This window comes from Muscardinus avellanarius (assembly GCF_963383645.1).
Source record: "Muscardinus avellanarius genome assembly, chromosome: 21".
In the NCBI taxonomy this organism is placed as follows: domain Eukaryota; kingdom Metazoa; phylum Chordata; class Mammalia; order Rodentia; family Gliridae; genus Muscardinus; species Muscardinus avellanarius.
In genome coordinates, this window is record NC_137807.1 from 18292745 (window position 1) to 18309749 (window position 17005).

The 17005-nt window shown below is 50.7% G+C and overlaps 2 protein-coding genes across 3 annotated transcripts in view; one reads left to right on the top strand and one right to left on the bottom strand.

The window, feature by feature from the left end:
• KREMEN1 (kringle containing transmembrane protein 1) overlaps positions 1-297 on the bottom strand; it is a gene marked incomplete at both ends in the record, with an annotated part of 65011 nt that extends 64714 nt beyond the window's left edge. For both annotated transcript variants that reach the window (XM_080717739.1, XM_080717738.1), the window contains one exon: positions 207-297. In XM_080717739.1, the coding sequence (XP_080573865.1) occupies positions 207-297 (91 nt within the window). The remainder of the gene's footprint in view (positions 1-206) is intronic.
• LOC308278165 (uncharacterized protein C22orf31) lies at positions 296-15600 on the top strand (the record flags this gene model as incomplete). The annotated part of the gene is made up of 4 exons (XM_080717791.1): positions 296-495; positions 2128-2230; positions 12185-12634; positions 15163-15600. The coding sequence occupies 4 exons, from the start codon at positions 296-298 to the stop codon at positions 15598-15600; spliced, it is 1191 nt and encodes a 396-aa protein (XP_080573917.1).
• Positions 15601-17005: the final 1405 nt, after the last annotated feature.

Sequence of the window (17005 nt, forward strand, 5' to 3'; positions counted from 1 at the left end):
GGCCGTGGCCTGGGCAGCGGGCACCTGTCCGCGGGCTGCGGGCCGGCGTCCTGCTGGGCGCCCCCCCCGCCCCTCTCGCTGCGGGGGTCCCCGCCGAGCTGGAGGGTGGGCGGGTGGGCGGCGGGGGCCCCGGGCCGAGCCCCTCCCGGGCGTGGGGGGCTCGGGCGGGGCCCGGGCGGGGGTCCCGGGGTCGCTCGCTCACTCACCGGGGCGGGGGCCGGGGCCGGGCGCGGGCCGGGCGGCCAGCGCGAGCGCGGCGGCGGAGAGCAGGGCCAGGCGGGCGGCGGGCGGCGCCATGGGCCGTCAGTGCGGGGCCCCGGGGCGCGGCCCGGGGGAGAGGGGGCAGCGCCGGCAGCCGGGGGCGGCCATGGGAGCGGGAGCCCGGAGCGCGGCCCCGCCCCGGCCCGCCCGCCCGCCCGCCCGGCCCGAGGGGCGGAGCCACGGCGCGCCCCGCCCCCGAAGCCCCGCCCCCAGGCCGCGGGGCGTGGCCAGCAGGTGAGGGGCGGAGTCAGGGCCCGGCGCGGTCCCACGCGGGGATGGCCAGCACGTGGGCAGTCTCCGGGGCAGCGGCTGCAAGGCCGCGTTTCCCCGCTTGGGGCGGCTCACGGAAGGGTCCCCGGTTCGCGTCCCACCCCGTGACCTCCCTGCAAGGCCGCGTGCGGGCTCAAAGGAAATACAACTCGGCCTCAAATGTCCTCTTCTGTTAAAGGGGGGCGATGGTAGCACCGACCCCCCATCGCGATTGTCTTAGAGTTTAGTGTGCTGGCCCAACTTTAATCCCAGGACTTGGCCGACTGAGACAGGAGGATCGCACGTTCGAAGGCAGCCTCCGCTGCTTAGTGAGGCCCTCCGCAACTCAGTGAGAGCTGCTCAGAAATAAAGAATAAGAGCCGGGCGCACGCTTGTCATCCCAGCATTTGGGAGGCTGAGACAGGACAGACAGCCTCAGCTACTTAGTGAGGCCCTGTGTCAAAAGAAACAATAAAAAGTAGGCTGGAGGCTTAGCTCGGAGGTAGAATGCCCCTGGGCTCCTACCCCAGTACTGAAAATAAAAAATAAAAAAGAATAAAACATAGGGCTGGGTGGGGTGGGGCTCAGAGATAGAATACCCCTGGGTTGTCCGATCCCCAGTTCTGCAAAAACAAGCAAACAAAAATAAAATAAAAGGGGCTGGGGGCGTAACTCCGAGGGAGAATGCCCCTGGGTTCTATCCCCAGAATAATTATAACAATAATATCAGTTATAATGGATTCAATCCCCAGTACCACATACACAAAGTTACTATGCATTATCTAATTTAGTGGGCTTTTTTTGTTTTGTTTTGTACTGGGGATTGAACCCAAGGGCATTCTACCTCTGAGCAACACCTCCAGCCCTATTTATTTATTTGTTTATTTTGCAGTACCAGAGATGGAACCCAGGAGTATTCTACATCCGAGCGACACCCCTAGCCCTATTTTTTTTTTTTTTAATTCTTTCTAATTTCGAATCAGGGTCTCAGTTGCGAAGGGCCTCGCTTAGTAGCTGAGGCTGTCCGCGAACGGGGATCCTCCCGTCCCAGCCTCCGGAATGCTGGGATTACAAGCGTGCACCACCACGCCGGCCTTTTTATTTTATTTTATTATTTTGAAAAGGGTCTAAGTTGCTGAGAGTCTTACTAAATTGTGGAGACCAGCCTCCTGACTCCACCTCGGAGCCACACCCCGCAGCCCTATTTTATTTTGAAACAGGGTCTCACTGAGTTGCCCAGGGCCTCACTAAGTAGCTGAGGCTGTCCGCGAACCGCGATCCTCCTGCCTCGGCCTCCTCGCACTGTATTGCAGGCGTGCGCCCCCACCCAGCTCTGGCGGTAGGGGACCTGCGCGCATGGGGTTTCTTTCTCGGTGCCCAGTCTCGCGACCACAAAGGAAGCAGCGTGCTGAGCCCGGGTTCAGGACGCCATCACACATTGTGTCAACTAGGACACATTTCCTGATCTGTCCGGGCACCAGCCATCTGCAAAATAGGAAACAGAGGCGCAGGTGGCTTGCCCATGGCGAAGGCCCCTGGATGAACGGGCTGCGATGCCCACTCCGGGCCCCAGGGCTTCCCCAGCCGCACCCGACCCCCTCCCCTGCGCTCCCCCAGGCGGAGGGGATTTTCCTACCGCTCCCGCCTAAAACCCCACGCCAACGCCGGCGGGGCAGGTTGGGGCGGCCCGGGCGCTTTCAAGTCCCGGCCCGGCTGGCAAGTGCGGGCCTGCGCCCGGCGGGGGGGTGGGGGCGGGCACCTGCCCTGGGGTGCCCGCTCGCCGCGCCCAGGGCCCGCCCGCCTCCCGCCCGCGCCCCCCACCCCCCACGCGCACACCTGCTCCCGGGGCGCGGCCTCCAGGCCTGGGGTCGCCCCTCCCCACCCACGGGACCCAGCGCTTGGCAAGAAGAATCTTGTCGGGTCTTTTGTTTCGCTGCCTTTCCCGAGTTCCTGAGTCCTCCGGGCTCCTGGCTGGAGTGCGGGGCAAAGCCAGCCCCCCAGCCCCCCAGTCCCCCAGCCCCAGCCGCACTCCATTCGGGACCCCGATGCTGGACGTCCGCTGGCCATCCCGGCCTCCCGGCTGTAGCTTGGGGCTGCCCTGCCCCCTGGAGGAAGGCGGGCCTGCTGGGCTGGCCTCGGCCCCTCCAGCCTGCATTAGGCTTTCTCTCCCCCTTGCGTACAACGAGGACCCGCTGAGTAATTTGCTAGGCCCAGTGAGAAGTGAAAACACCGCGTCCTCTGTTCAAACTTATTAACGATTTCAAGAGATTCACAGCAGCGCACTGAAGCACACGTAGGGCCTCCCGGGCTTTGGGACCGGCATGGCCACGCAGGCGGTGCACCCCTACGGGCTCAGCAAGGGGTGAGGTCCTGCTGCCTCGGGCTGCCTGAGAAGCAACCCCACACTACTTGGGAGGCTGATGGAGGATAAGTAGTTCAAGGTAACTTAGACCCTGCTTCAAAAACAAATAGGGCTAGGTGATTCGCTCAGAAGTAGAACCCCCATGGGTTCAATCCTCACTCAGTACCTAAAAATGGAGGAGGAGGAGGAAGAGGAGGAGGAGGAGAAGAGGAGGAGGAGCAGCTGCTCGGTGTGGTGGTATATGCCTGTAATCCAGGTCCTTGGGAGGCTGAGACAGGAGGATTGCAGGTTCAAGGACAGCCTCAGGAGTGAGACTTGCACCAATCTAGACAGGACCCTATTTCCAATCAAAACAAATAAAAAGGGCTGGGGGTGTAGCCTGGAGGTAGAATGCCCCTGAGTTCAATCCCCAAACCACTAGGAGAAGAAGAGGAGGAGGAGAAGGAGGAGGAGGCATCCCTCTAGGCTTCCCCACCCCCATCTTCTCTTGTCCAGTTTCAAGCCAGGCACAGGTGATGGAAATAGTGCACAGGAGGCTAAAAATACAGCCAGTGTGTACAGGTCATGGCGCTTAAGAGCTCAAGGTCTTTCACTCAGCCATGTGGTCCTGGCCTCTGGCGGGAGCAGCCTGAGATATTCATTTCAATGCCTCACATGCCTGGGGTGTTTAGCAGCTTTATTTCATGGAAAGAGTGAGGACATTAACTGCGGCCTGTGGGCTACTAGAAGGTGTTGGTGTCTGTCTGTCCTGCTCCAGGGAGCAGGTACCAAGAAGCTGAGAGCCCCAAGGTGGTGGAGTTGGGGTCAGTCCAGCATGCTGGACCCTCCACTTGGGGTGCTTCTGCCTGAAGGACAGCTGCGTTATGGAGAGCGCACTGGGCGGTTACAGGGGCAACAGCAGGCGGCCTGGTGGCACATGCCTGTCTTGGGAGGCTGAGACAGGAGGACCACAAAGGGTTGAAGCTACTTAGTGAGGCTCTGTTTCCAAATAAAATATATGTTTTAAAAAAATAGGCCTGGGAGCTGGGCTTGGTGGTGCACACTTGCAATCTCAGTATTCAGGAGGCTGAGTCAGGAGGATCGCGGTTCGCGGACAGCCTTAGTGTGGCCCTCTGCAACTCAGTGAGGCCCTCTGCAACTTAGTGAGACCCTGTTTCAAAATAAAGAATAAAAAATAGAGCAGGGGGTGTAGCTTGGAGGTTGAATGCCCCTGGGTTCCATCCCCAGATTCGCAAAAAAAAAAAAAAAAAAAAAAAAAAAGGCCTGGGAGCTGGGCGTGGTGGCGTACGCTTGTAATCCCAGCATTCAGAAGTCTGAGACTGAAAAATTGCAATTTGCAGACAGCTTCGGCTACTTAATGAGGCCCTTCACAACTCAGTGAGACCGTGTTTCAAAATAAAGAATAAAAAATAGGGCTGGGGGTGTAGCTTGGAGGTTGAATGCCCCTGGGTTCCATCCCCAGTACCACACATACACACAAAAAAATAGGTCTGAGGTTATAGCCCAGAGGTAGAAGACCCCTGGGTTCCATCCCCAGTAACACACACACACACACACACACACACACACACACACACACGATGATAATAATAATAATAACAATAACAATAGTGAACATGTGCTGAGGATTTTACTCAGCACTGCACAATTTAACTCTGGTTAAACTATATATTTCTAGTAGCTTTAGGAGAGAAGCACCCTTCCACCTCCCACCCCCATATACAGAGGCTTAAATATCTTGCCCACTTTACCTGGTGGTGGGGTGGGCTCTGACCTAGGCAGGGGGCTCCAGGCTTGCTGCACACCACGGTGAATCTCTCCCCATCTTTACAGGGCTCTGTCACCAACATATTGCGTGGTCCACGGTTGGGATTAGGGTAGAAAAGTGAATATTAACTCCGGCTAAACATGTAAAAGGGAAGCCGGGCGTGGTGACGCACGCTTGTCATCCCCGCGCTTGGGAGGCTGAGGCAGGAGGATCGCATAGGTTCGAAGCCAGCCTCAGCTACTGAGTGAGGCTCTCGGAAACTTAGTGAGACCCTGTTTCCAAATGAAGTATAAAATAGGTCTGGGAGTGTAAACGGAGGTAGAAAAGCCCCTGGGTTCCACCCCCAGTACCACAATAAAAAAAAAAAAAAAAAAAGGAGAAGCTGGCGTGGTGGTGCCACACACCTGTAATCCTAGTATTGACACAGGGGAGTCATGGGTTTGAGACCAGCTTTAACAACTTAGCAAGACCTTTGTTAAAAGCAAAAAGAGCTGGGGGTACAGCTCAGAAATAGAATTACCCTGGGTTTGATCCCTAGGATGGGGTGGGGGAAGGAGATTCATAGTCTTGATTTCCCTTCGAACTCAGGTTTGGCTCAGCAACATATGGTTATTGATCCTGTGTCCCAGGTTTCTGTCTCAGGCGTCTAGTGCTGGAAAGTTTGGGAGAACAAAGTGGGGACAAGGGAGGACGACGGATCTGGTCTGGAATACAGTGAACGCTAGGTGTCGGCACGGCTTCCAGCTGGGCATGCTCGGGTGGGAAGTGAGGGAAGGGAGCCAGGGGCGGGGAGCAAGGCAGGGAGGACGGGGAGGACCGGGAGGATGAGGAGGACGGGGAGACTGGCGACATTCAGCACATGTGGTCCGAATCACTGGCCCCCGGAGTCCGCATCATAGCTCAGGAATCTTTTCACATTTTCTCTCTTTCCCAAGTTCTTTTCTGCATCAAAAACCTCAGATATGTTCCCACGTGGGCGCGGGAGTTTGCTGTTGGGATGTTAACAAGAACATCTTCTGAGGCACTGAGAAACAGTGATTCCACTGGGAGTTGCAGGGTGGGGCTACAAAAGGGGGAGGTAAGAATTCACAGAAATGGGCCCAACAGCCGGGGGTGGTGGCTCACGCTCTTAATCCCAGCATTTGGGAGGCTGAGAGAGGGGGATCATGGTTCGCGGACAGCCTCAGCTACTACTTACCTAGTGAGGCCCTTTGCAACTCAGTGAGACCGTGTTTCAAAATAAAGAATAAAAAAAAAGGGTTGAGGGTGTTGCTTGGAGGTAGAATGCCCCTGGGTTCCATCCCCAGTACTGAAAAAAAAAGGGGAGCCCAACAACTCTTCTCTCTTTCTTCTCTCCTCCTCCTCCTCTTCCTCCTCCTCTTTCTTCTTCTTCCTCTTCTTCTTTGTGGAGGGGTTCTACTCAAGAGCTACACCCCTAACCCCTTTTATTCTTTTTATTTGGAAACAGGATCTCACTAAGTTGCTTTGAATCTGTGATCCTCCTGTCTCAGCCTCCCCAGGCCTGTGATTACAGGCCTGCCCTACCATGCTGGGCTCAACTTCTTGATTAGCTGAGCCTCCAGAAAGAGAACAAGAGCTAAGGTACACTGAAAAGAAAAAAGGAAAGAGAAAAGAAAGATTATAGGAGCTAAAAATACTACGAAAAGAACTTGGCTACACATCAAAGATGGGCAGATGCGTTTCCAAATAGAAGCACTGATTTAAGATACGTCAAGAACGCAGTTCCAAAAGATGGGTGGAAAAATCAAGGTTATGTAGACTGAGCTCAGCAGAACCAAATTCAAAAGCTTCAGAGAAGCTGGGCGTGGTGACTCACGCTTTAATCTCAGCATTCGGGAGACAAGAAGATCCTGGTTCTTGGCCAGCCTCGGCTACTTAGTGAGGCCCTTTGCACTCAGTAAGGCTGTTTCGAAATAAAGACGAAAAACTAGGGCTGGGGGTGTCGCTCGGAGGTAGAATACCATCCTCAGTACTGCAAAAAAAAAAAAAAAAAGCTTCATAGAGCTGGGCATGGTGGCTTGTGTCTGTGATGCCAGACCTGGGAGGCTGAGACAGGAGGATCACAGGTTCAAGGACAGCCTCAACAAGTAGTGAGATTCTCAGCAAAGCAAGACCCCATTTCAAAAGGAAAAAAAAAAAAAGGGCTGGGATTGTAACTCAGAGGTAGAACACCACTGGGTTCAATCCCTAGTCCCCCCCCACCCCAAAATAAAAGCTTCATAGAAACCTCACATGGAGAAACAGCCTTTCAGCGACATGGAAGCCTGACTGTCTCAGTTCCAAGGTCACTGGACAGAATGTCGGCACCAAGGATGGTAACTCTTCCCACGGTTTCAGGACTCCAGACCAGAGGCTTCCTGGATGACTGTTTTTATTTTTATTTTTGTGGTATTAGGGGTTGAACCCAGGGGCATTCTACCTTCGCGCTATACCACCAATCCTATTTTTATTTTGAAACAGGGTCTTGCTAGGTTGATGAGGGTCTTACTGCTTGCTGAGGCTGTCCTCAAATCTGTGATCCTTATGTCTCAACCTCCCAAGGTCTGGGACTACAGATATGTGTCACCACACCTGGCCATCCTGATTATAATTCTTTTTTTTTTTCTATACTAGGAATTGAATCAAGGGGCATTTGACCTCTGAGCTACACCCACCCCCAGCCCTATTTTTTATTCTTTATTTTGAAACCGGGTCTCACTGAGTTGCAGAGGGCCTCACTAAATAGCTGAGGCTGTCCGCGAACCGTGATCCTCCTGTCTCAGCCTCCCGAATGCTGAGATTACAAGCATGCGCCACCATACCTGACTTGCCCAGCTAAATTCTATCTTAATAGGACTTAATATTTAGGGGCGACATATCATAGTCATGTGTAGCTAATACCTGTAATCCTAGTACTTAGAAGGTAGAGACGGGAGGATCGCAGGTTTAAGGCCAGGCACAGCAATTTAGGGAGGTCCTCAGCAACTTGGTGAGACCCTGTTTCAGAATAAAAATAAAATAAGGCTGGGGGTGTAGCTCTGAGATAGAATGCTCCTGGGTTCAATACCTGGCACCAAGAAAGAGAAGGAAAGAAAGAAAGAAAGAAAGAAAGAAAGATAGGTCACAAAGAAAGAAAGGGTATAATACCCAGTTCAGATCACATATATTCCCCAAGTTCAACAGTCTCGTTACTTATTTGGCTTCATACACTCCATAAATGCATATGAAGGCTGTGTTACAAAGATAATATCTAGGGCCCACGGAGAGGGCTAGATGAGTGAACTAGCTACAATATAAACAACGTTAACAAAATAGTATTTGAGCCAGGTGTGGTGGGCATGCTTGTAATCCCAGCATTCGGGAGGCTGAGACTGGAGGATCACGGTTTGCAGGTTTGCAGACAGCCTCAGCGACTTAGTGAGGCCCTCTGCAACTCAGTGAGACCCAGTTTCAAAATAAAGAATAAAAAATTGGGCAGGGGGTGTAGCTTGGAGGTTAAATGGCTCTGGGTTCCATCCCCAGACCCACACACACACAAAAAGTACACATTTCTGTTTATTATAAAATTTTACCATTTTTATTAGTAAAATCACTTGTTAATAATAATAATCAAGGGCATTATTATTATCAACAGAAATCATGTCAAACTGGGCGTGGTGGCTCACACCTATAATTCCAGTTCTTGGGTGGCTGAGACAGGAGGATCACAGGTTTCAAAATAAAAAAACTAAAACAGTGCCGGGCGTGGTGGCGCAGCTTGTAAGCCCCGGCTTGGGAGGCGGAGACAGGAGATCGAGCAGGGCAGGTTCGAAGCCAGCTGTGCTGGCTTAAGAGACCCTGTTTCCAAATAAAAAAGTACAAAAATAGGTTTGGGAGTGTAGCCCAGAAGTAGAAGGGTTTCCAGGAACCCCAGTACCACCAAAAAAAAAAAAAAAAAGAAACCAAAAACAGGGCCAGGGGTATAGCTCAGAGGCAGAACATCTCTGAGTTTAATCCCCAGTACCGCAATAAGTGAATGAATTAATAAATTAAAAAAGGGCTGGGGGGTGTAGCTCAGTGGCAGAGTGCCCCCGGGTTCAATCCCTAGTACCTCCCCCACCCCAGAATTGAATGCAGATGGTAATTTCCAGGAAGTCCAAGAGCCTGGTGCCATCTCTCCAAGATTCCCTGGTTTTGGAAGGATGCTTTCCTGCTCAGCCTCCGGACATTCGCAGACTCTTCCTAAAGGCAAAGCCTTTCCAGAGCCCTGCTCGGCAGCTGACCACCTCTTGCGAGCTGAGGCCAGGACTGTTCAATGAATGGCACCATTGTCCTCGTGGGCTCTGTGCGTCCAGCTGCCGTGGCCGGAGGTGGTGCGACCGCAGCCTGCGGTCGGTCGGCCCGTAGGCTTTGATCCCCTCGGGGACAGCACTGGGCATCCGCAGACGGCCAAGCCATTCCAGGAGCCACCGCCAGCTGCACACTCGGCTCTTCCTTCATTCCTCCCCTTCCCCGGGGGAGGGAGCCTCCTTTGGCATTTTGCGTTTGAAAAAAAAAATCAAAACCACCAACAGGGCCAGCACCTGATAAGGAGCAAGGTATTGCCCAAGAGTTCCCAGGAAGAGGCCGCTTTGTTCTCCGTTCAAGCTCTTGACGCTGTGAACGGCTCTAATTACTGCATTTGCCATGGGATGTAAAATAAAACCACATTCCAGAAAACATGGAGGCTCCCTGGGAAAGACACCCAGGGAGAGATGCCCAGGGCTGCAGGAACGCGTTCTTTCATTTCTGGTCCCTAACATTGGCAGCTATTCTGATATTTTTTTTTGTACTGGAGATTGAACCCAGGAACAGTCGTCGTCGTCGTCCTCCTCCTCCTCCTCTTCCTCCTCCTCCTCCTTCTTGGTGGTACTGGGGATTGAATCAAGAGGCATTCTATCTCAAAGCTGTACCCCCAGCCCTGTTTTATTTATTTATTTATTTATTTATTTATTTATTTATTTATTTATTTATGGTGTTGGGAATTGAACCCAGGGGCATTCTATCTCTGAGCTATACTCCCAGCCCTATATTCTTCTTCTTCTTCTTTTTTTTTTTGGTGGTACTGGGGTTCCTGGAAGCCCTTCTACCTCTGGGCTACACTCCCAGACCTTATTTTCTGTATTTTTGAAACAGGGTCTCTTAAACCAGCGCGGCTGGCCTCGATCCTCCTGCCTCTGCCTCCCAAGCACAGGAATTACAAGCGTGCGCCACCACGCCCGGCCCTTATTCTTTCTTTTGAAACAGGGTTTCACTAAGTTGTGGAGGCCCCACAAGTTGCTGAGGCTGGCCACAAACTTGTGATCCTCCTGTCTCTGCCGCCCAAGTACTGGGATTACATATAGGGGCCAGCGTGCCCAGCTTCTTCTTTATTTTGAAACAGGGTTGTATGTACTTGTGGAGGACCTCACTAACTAGATGAGGCTGGCCACAAACTTAGCATCCTTCTGTCTGAGCCTCTTATGTCCTGATGGACTGATATTACAGGCAGGTGCAACTGCTCCTGGCTGAACCCAGGGACATTTTACCTATGAGCAATACCCTCAGCCATTTATTTTATTTTTTATTTCAAAACAGAGTCTTGCTAAGTTGCTAAGGCTGGTCTCAAACCTGCCATCTTCTTGTCTTGGCTTCCCAAATACTGGGATCATAGGCGTGCACCACCATGCCTGTTTTTTTCTGAGACATGAACAGTACTTTCTTTATATGCATGGAGGAGGGCATTTTGCACATATAAGGATCCGTCTTGCTGGGTGTGGTGGCACATGCCTGTAATCCCAGTACTTGGGAGGCTGAGACACGAGGACCACACGTTTGAGGACAGTCTCAGCAACCTAGTGAGACCCTGTGTTTCAAAATAAAAAATACAAAAAATAAAATAGGAGCCGGGCGTGGTGGTGCACGCTTGTAATCCCAGCATTTGGGAGGCTGAGACCGGAGGATCGCGGTTCGCGGACAGCCTCAGCTACTTAGTGAGGCCCTCCGCAACTCGGTGAGACCTTGTTTCAAAAATAAAGAATAAAACATAGGGCTGGGGTTTAGCTTGGAAGTAGAAAGCCCCTGGCTTCCATCCCCAGGACCGCAAAAAAATAAAAAAATAAAAAATAAATAAAAATAAAATAAAATAGGGCTGGGAGTGTAGCTCCGAGGTAGAATGCTCCTGGGTTCCATCCCTAGTGCCACAAGAAGAAGAAAAAAAGGAGGAGGAGGGGGAGGAGGGGGGGAGGAGGAGGGGAGGAGGAGGAGGAGGAGGAGGAGGAGGAGTCCATCTCACTAGCATGTCCACGGTCTGGACTGCATAGTTCATGCCAAGCGTGCTTCTTAAGAACATTAAGACCTTCACTCAAGTCATTCTGGGTCAGAGGAAGACTTCAGAAGTTCCTGAGGCTGTGAGTATAACAAAATAGAACTTCTCCCAAGATAATTTAACTCTAAAACCTGATGATGTAACACCCATCCACACCCACCTCACAAACCAAGGTGACATCACAAATACTGGAGATAAAGGCTCAAAACTGCCTGCATGTAAGCCCAAATTCAAACAAACAGCAATTCGCCCGTGCATGACTGAGGCAGAGAGAGACTGACTAGAAATATTAAGACTAAACAAAACAAAAAAAACAAGAGAAAAAAAAGAAAATAGATCTTTCTTCCCCCTACTAAGCTAGCTAAAATAAAGTTTAAGGCAACCGAAATATGGTAAGGTGATTTCATTTTTTTTATAGATGACATTTCTTAGAATGCCAGGTTTCTTTAAGTGTGTGATTCTAATCAGGGCAAATGGTTTTCTTGTCCCAGAGAACGGGAGCAAGCCTCATTTATGCTGTGCCTTTGTGGACCCCAGGGGAAATTTCCCTTCTCAGTGGCTTTCCTTGGCTCCTGGCAGTCTGGTTAGAAGGTGTCTTTGGGGTCTGGCAGGCCTTACGTGTTGTCATTTGGGGCTGGAGTGTGGTTGAGAAGTGATGACAGCTCATAAAGGAGTCTTGGATGGAGGAGCCGGGCGTGGTGGTGCATGCCCATCATCCCAGTACTTGGGAGGCTGAGACGGGAGGATCGCAGGTTCAAGGACAGCCTCAGCAAGTAGTGAGACCGTCATCAACCTAAGGAGACCCTGTTTAAAAAAAATATGGCTGAGGATGTAGCTTGGAGGTAGCACGCCCTTGGGTTCCACCTCCAGTACCACACACACACACACACACACACACACACACACACACACACACAGGCGTGGCTTCCATTCCTAACAAACCCTCCCTGACCTCCGGCTTCCTGCCCCAGCATGCTATGTTCTCTGAAAGTCTGAATATCACTGACTTTGTAAAGATCCCATCTGTATCTTCCTTATGTGGTATAAAAAAGGTCTTGGTGAGCTGGAGTAAGGACAGAGCGAGCTTCCTGAGGACCGTGTGGAAGGGGCGGAGCAGTGGTCCCTGGAAAGATGTTAATACTTAGCTGCCACGTAGACGTTCTAGTCTCTGCTTGGGAGCTGGTCTTTTTGATGACTTTTACTTCCTTTCTAATTCAAGCACCCCATCTTTGTGAGACAGGACCCCAGCATCCCCACCTACAGGCTCCGACAGTCCATCTTACTGAACACTAGGCTTCAGGACTGCTATGTGGTCTCGCCAGCTCTCGCCAACATCTGGACCGCCAGAACATGCGCGAAGCAGGACATCCCGGGCCCGGCACCAGGTACCACCTCTTGCTGGGAAGTGGTGAAGAACCCGTCACTTTCCACTTCATTCTCCCTGGTAAAGCTTGTGCTCAGGAGGCAATTGAAGGATAAAGGCCGCCCAGTACCTTCCAAGTTTGGAGAAGCAAAGCCCTTGAAGGGACTTAAGCCCAGGGACAATGCGACAGCAAAAGCCACCCAGCGGGCCAGGATGAGAAGCACCATGGGATCCAAGAGCGGGCGGTCAGCAGAGCAGCTGCCGGCTTCCCCCGGACACAGAAGGCCTGCAGGAAGCATCAGAGAGGTAGGCCGTGGCCAGTGGCGGAGCGAATGTGATGGGTGGGGCCGGGCATGGTGGCACACGCTTGTAATCCCAGTACTTGAGAGGCGGAGACAGGAGGATCCAGATCCGAGGTCAGCCTCAGGTACTCAGTGAGGCCCTCCACAACTTAGTGAGAACTTGTTTCAAAATAAAGAATACAAGCCGGGGCGTGGTGGCGCACGCTTGTAATCCCAGCATGCTTGTAATCCCAGCATTCGGGAGGCTGAGATGGGAGGATCCCAGTTCGGGGACAGCCTCAGCTACTTAGTGAGGCCCTCTGCAACTTAGAGAGATCCTGTTTCAAAATAAAGAATAAAAAATAGGGCAGGGGGCGTAGCTAAGAGGTCGAGTGCCCCTGGGTTCCATCCCTAGACCCACAAAATAAATAAATAAATAAATAAATAAGTAAATAAATAAATAAAAAATAAAGAATACAGAGCCTAATCCCAGCACTTGGGAGGCTGAGACGGGAGGATTGCACAGGTTCGAAGCCAGCCTCAGCTACTTAGTGAGGCTCTCAGCAACTCAGTGAGACCCTGTTTCAAAATAAAGAATAAAAAATAGGGCAGGCAGCATTGCTTGGAGGTAGAATGTCCCTGGGTTTCATCCCCAGTACCACAAAAAAGAAAAAAAAAAAGAAAGAAAAAAGAATACAAAATCAGGCTGGGGATGTAGCTCGGAGGTAGAATGCACCTGGGTTCCATCTCCAGCACCACACACACACACACACAAGAAAATGTGATGGGTGGGGAGAGCAAAAAGGTCAAGAAGGAGAATGTTTAATGCTGTAGAGTTTTATTTACGATTGAACTCAGGCATTTTACCTCCAAACTACGCCCCCAGCCCAATTTCATTTTATTTTATTCTTTTGTTTTTAGAACAGGATCTCACTAGTTTGCTCAAAGTCTTGCTATGTGGCTCAGGCTGTGATCCTCCTGTCTCAGCCTCCCAAGTACTCCCAAGAAGAGGTTTATACCAAGAGAAAAAATTTCTAAAACTGAAACAGGACTGGGGTGAGAGGGAGCCCCATGATAAGAGCGGACAGAGCACTAAATCTAGGTCCGCGCATTTATTTATTCAGCTGTAGTGGTGATAAAGTGTTCTACCAAGGAGCTGTCTCCAGCCCTGTTTGTTTTGGTGGTACTCAGGATCGAACCTCCTGCCTCTGAGCTACAACTCCCAACCCTATTTCATTTTTTTATTTTGTAGTAGGGTCTCACTAAGTTGCTGAGGCTGGCTTTGAACCTGTGATCCTCCTGTCTCAGCCTTGCATGTACTGGAATTAAAGACATGTGCTACCACAGGTAAAACTTTTTTTTTTTTTTTGTGGGTCTGGGGATGGAACCCAGGGGCATTCAACCTCTGAGCTACACCCCCTGCCCTATTTTTTATTCTTTATTTTGAAACCGGGTCTCACTGAGTTGCAGAAGGCCTCACTAAGTAGCTAAGGTTGTCCGTGAACCGTGATCCTCTGGTCTCATCCTCCCAAATGCTGGGATGACAAACATGGGCCACCACGCCTGGCTTTTTTTTTTTTTTTTTTTTTTGCGGTACTGGGAATAGAACCCAGGGGCATTCTACCTCTGAGCGACACCCCAGCCTTATTTTTTAGTCTATATTTATTTATTATTTTGTAGTACTTGGGGAAAAAACCCAGGGACTTTTCTACCTCCGGGCTATACTCCCAGACCTATTTTATACTTTATTTGGAAACAGGGTCTCACTAAGTTGCTGAGAGCCTAAGTAGCTGAGGCTGGCTTCGAACCTGCGCGATCCTCCTGTCTCAGCCTCCCAAGTGCTGGGATTACAAGCGTGCGCCACCATGCCTGACTTTTAGTCTTCATTTTGAAACAGGGTCTCACTGAGTTGCGAAGAGCCTAAGTAGCTGAGGCTGTCCACGAACTGCGATCCTCTGGTCTCTGCCTCTCAAATGCTGAGATTACAAGTGTGTGCCACCATGCCCGGCCCTTTTAATTTTTTGTTTTGAAATAAGGTCTCACTAGATTGCTGAGGCTGGCCTCAAATTGTGATCCTCCTGTCTCAACCTCCCAAGTTCTGGGATTATGGGTTTGTGCCACCATACCTGGCTTGGTTCTTGATTTTTATATAAATTGAGGGGGTAATGGCTTCTCCCTTATAGGGTTTCATAAAGATTGCATGCGTTAACACATGCAAAAGGCTTTTGAACAGTCTGGCACAGAGTAAATAATTAGAATCCTCCGTGGCAGTCAATAGATGACAGCTGTTATTAACCTCCTCTCTGTGTGGCCTTGGGCAAACCAATTTCCAGCCTCAGCAACCAATTTCCCTGCCTTTCAAGCTGGCTCCTGCTGACCTAACAGGGCCATAGGGAACACACGCGGTGGTACACATAAAGAAATTCAGTTAACTAGAACATGCTAGACAAACGTTGGTGTTCCTGTAACCAGGACTCGGAGACACAAATCCCAGATAATTGTTCCGAGCTTCTCAAGTTTTAGTTTTGACTTCTCTGCTTTCTTCCTGGCTAGAGCAAAGAGAGTTCAAAGGAGAAAAAAGTAGCAGTCTGCCAAGATCTTGAGGACAGATATGCCGAACACGTGGCTGCCACCCAAGCACTGGCCCAGGCGTGTGGGACAGCGACCTGGACGGGCCACGCTCTGCTTCCTGCAGCCCCGCTGCGAGCGCAGGTGTCGGACACACTGACCATCCACGGCCTCCCCACAGCGGGTTACCAGGCTCTGTACCGCGCTGTGGTCGAGCCCATGCTGTGGAATCCTTCTGGAACCCCCAAGAGGTACAGCCTGGAGCTGGGCAAGGCCATTAAACAGAAGCTTCGGGAAGCTCTGTGTGGTCAGGCTTCCGCCCTCGGGGATGGGCAGAAGGACCTGCTGTCCAGCAGGAAGTGGCTGGGCATGCCCGGGGAGTCTGTGCCCAAGAAGTGGCCCAGGATAAAGAGTAACAAATAATAGGAACTCATGAGATTAAGATACTCTGCTGGCTGGTCTGAAAAATAAATGCCACTTTGCACCTTCCAAGTAATCTTGAGTGCTTCACAAATTAGCGACTGCCCTCCGGGGGAAACTATTGAAACTATGGGATGTACTCAAGACTAATCTACTCATGATTACGTGTGTGTGTGTGTGTGTGTTTGGGGGGGTACTAGGGATTGAACCCAAGAGTATTCTATTTCTGAGCCACACCCCCAGCCCTGTTTTATTTGTTGTTTAGAAACAGGGTCTAAGTTGCTGAGGCTGTCCTCGAACCTGCCATCCTCCTGTCCCAGCCTCCCAAGTACGGGGGTTAAGATCCTCCTATCTCAGCCTCCCGAGTACATGGTGTGTGCCACCATGCCCAGCAATCTGGCTTCAAACCTGCGCGATCCTCCTGTTTCGGCCTCCCAAGCACGGGGATTATAAGCGTGCGCCACCACGCCCGGCACCCTTATTTTTAAAAAGTGGACTGCTAGGCCCTTGGTCATCGGCTACCTCTTTCCCTAGTTCCTTCCACACGCAGAGCCAAATTACCACCTCGGGGAAATACACCTGCATGGCCCCTGGCAGATGCTCGCCCATCACTGCAGAGATGCCCATTACCTGGACCCTATGCTGAGAGGAGAGGAATATCTATGCATGTGCCCATAAATATAGGACGTGGGCAGCTGAACTGGCCTGCCCAGGCAAAGCCCCTCTTGGTGGAGTCGGAGACCTTAACTGACACAGCGCCACAACACGAACGCTTGATAAAATTGTATTTCTTTTTTTTACAGTCGTTTGTACAATTTGTTACAAAACCATAGAAGACTACAACTCATTTTAAATCATTTTTGGTCTGCAAATATGTAAAATCCGTGTGCAATTATCATGTATTTACAGGGCCTCGTGTTAGTCATCGCCAATGATTATTCCAACAATGTCACACTCAAACATAAGACATGGCTTAAGATAAATATATTAGTAAATAAATATTCTGAGAACATATTTCCATAAATGAAATGTGCTGCTATACATATACAGAATATACATAAGTTGTTTTCTAGCTTTTAAAACATTTTTTTAAAAAAATGGTAATGTTGGAAAAAGAGCCCTTAGACCATTTTCTTACAAAATCTTTACAGCAAAGTCTTTACAAAAATCTCTCTTAAGTGCCATGGGAGAAATTAATTAAAAAAAAAACTCTTAAAATAGTGCCTCGTTAGACCAACACAATAGTTTCTATAAAGAATAGAAAAAAGGCAGTTGTTTTAAGGACAGTTCTCTTGGTTAGGAATTCTGTTTTAGACCTCATTTTTAAAAGCATTAGTCCGGTGTGAGCCTCCAGTGGCCAGCAGAGGCACAGATGAAGCCTAGGAAAGTGGCCTGCACTAGAGGGGAG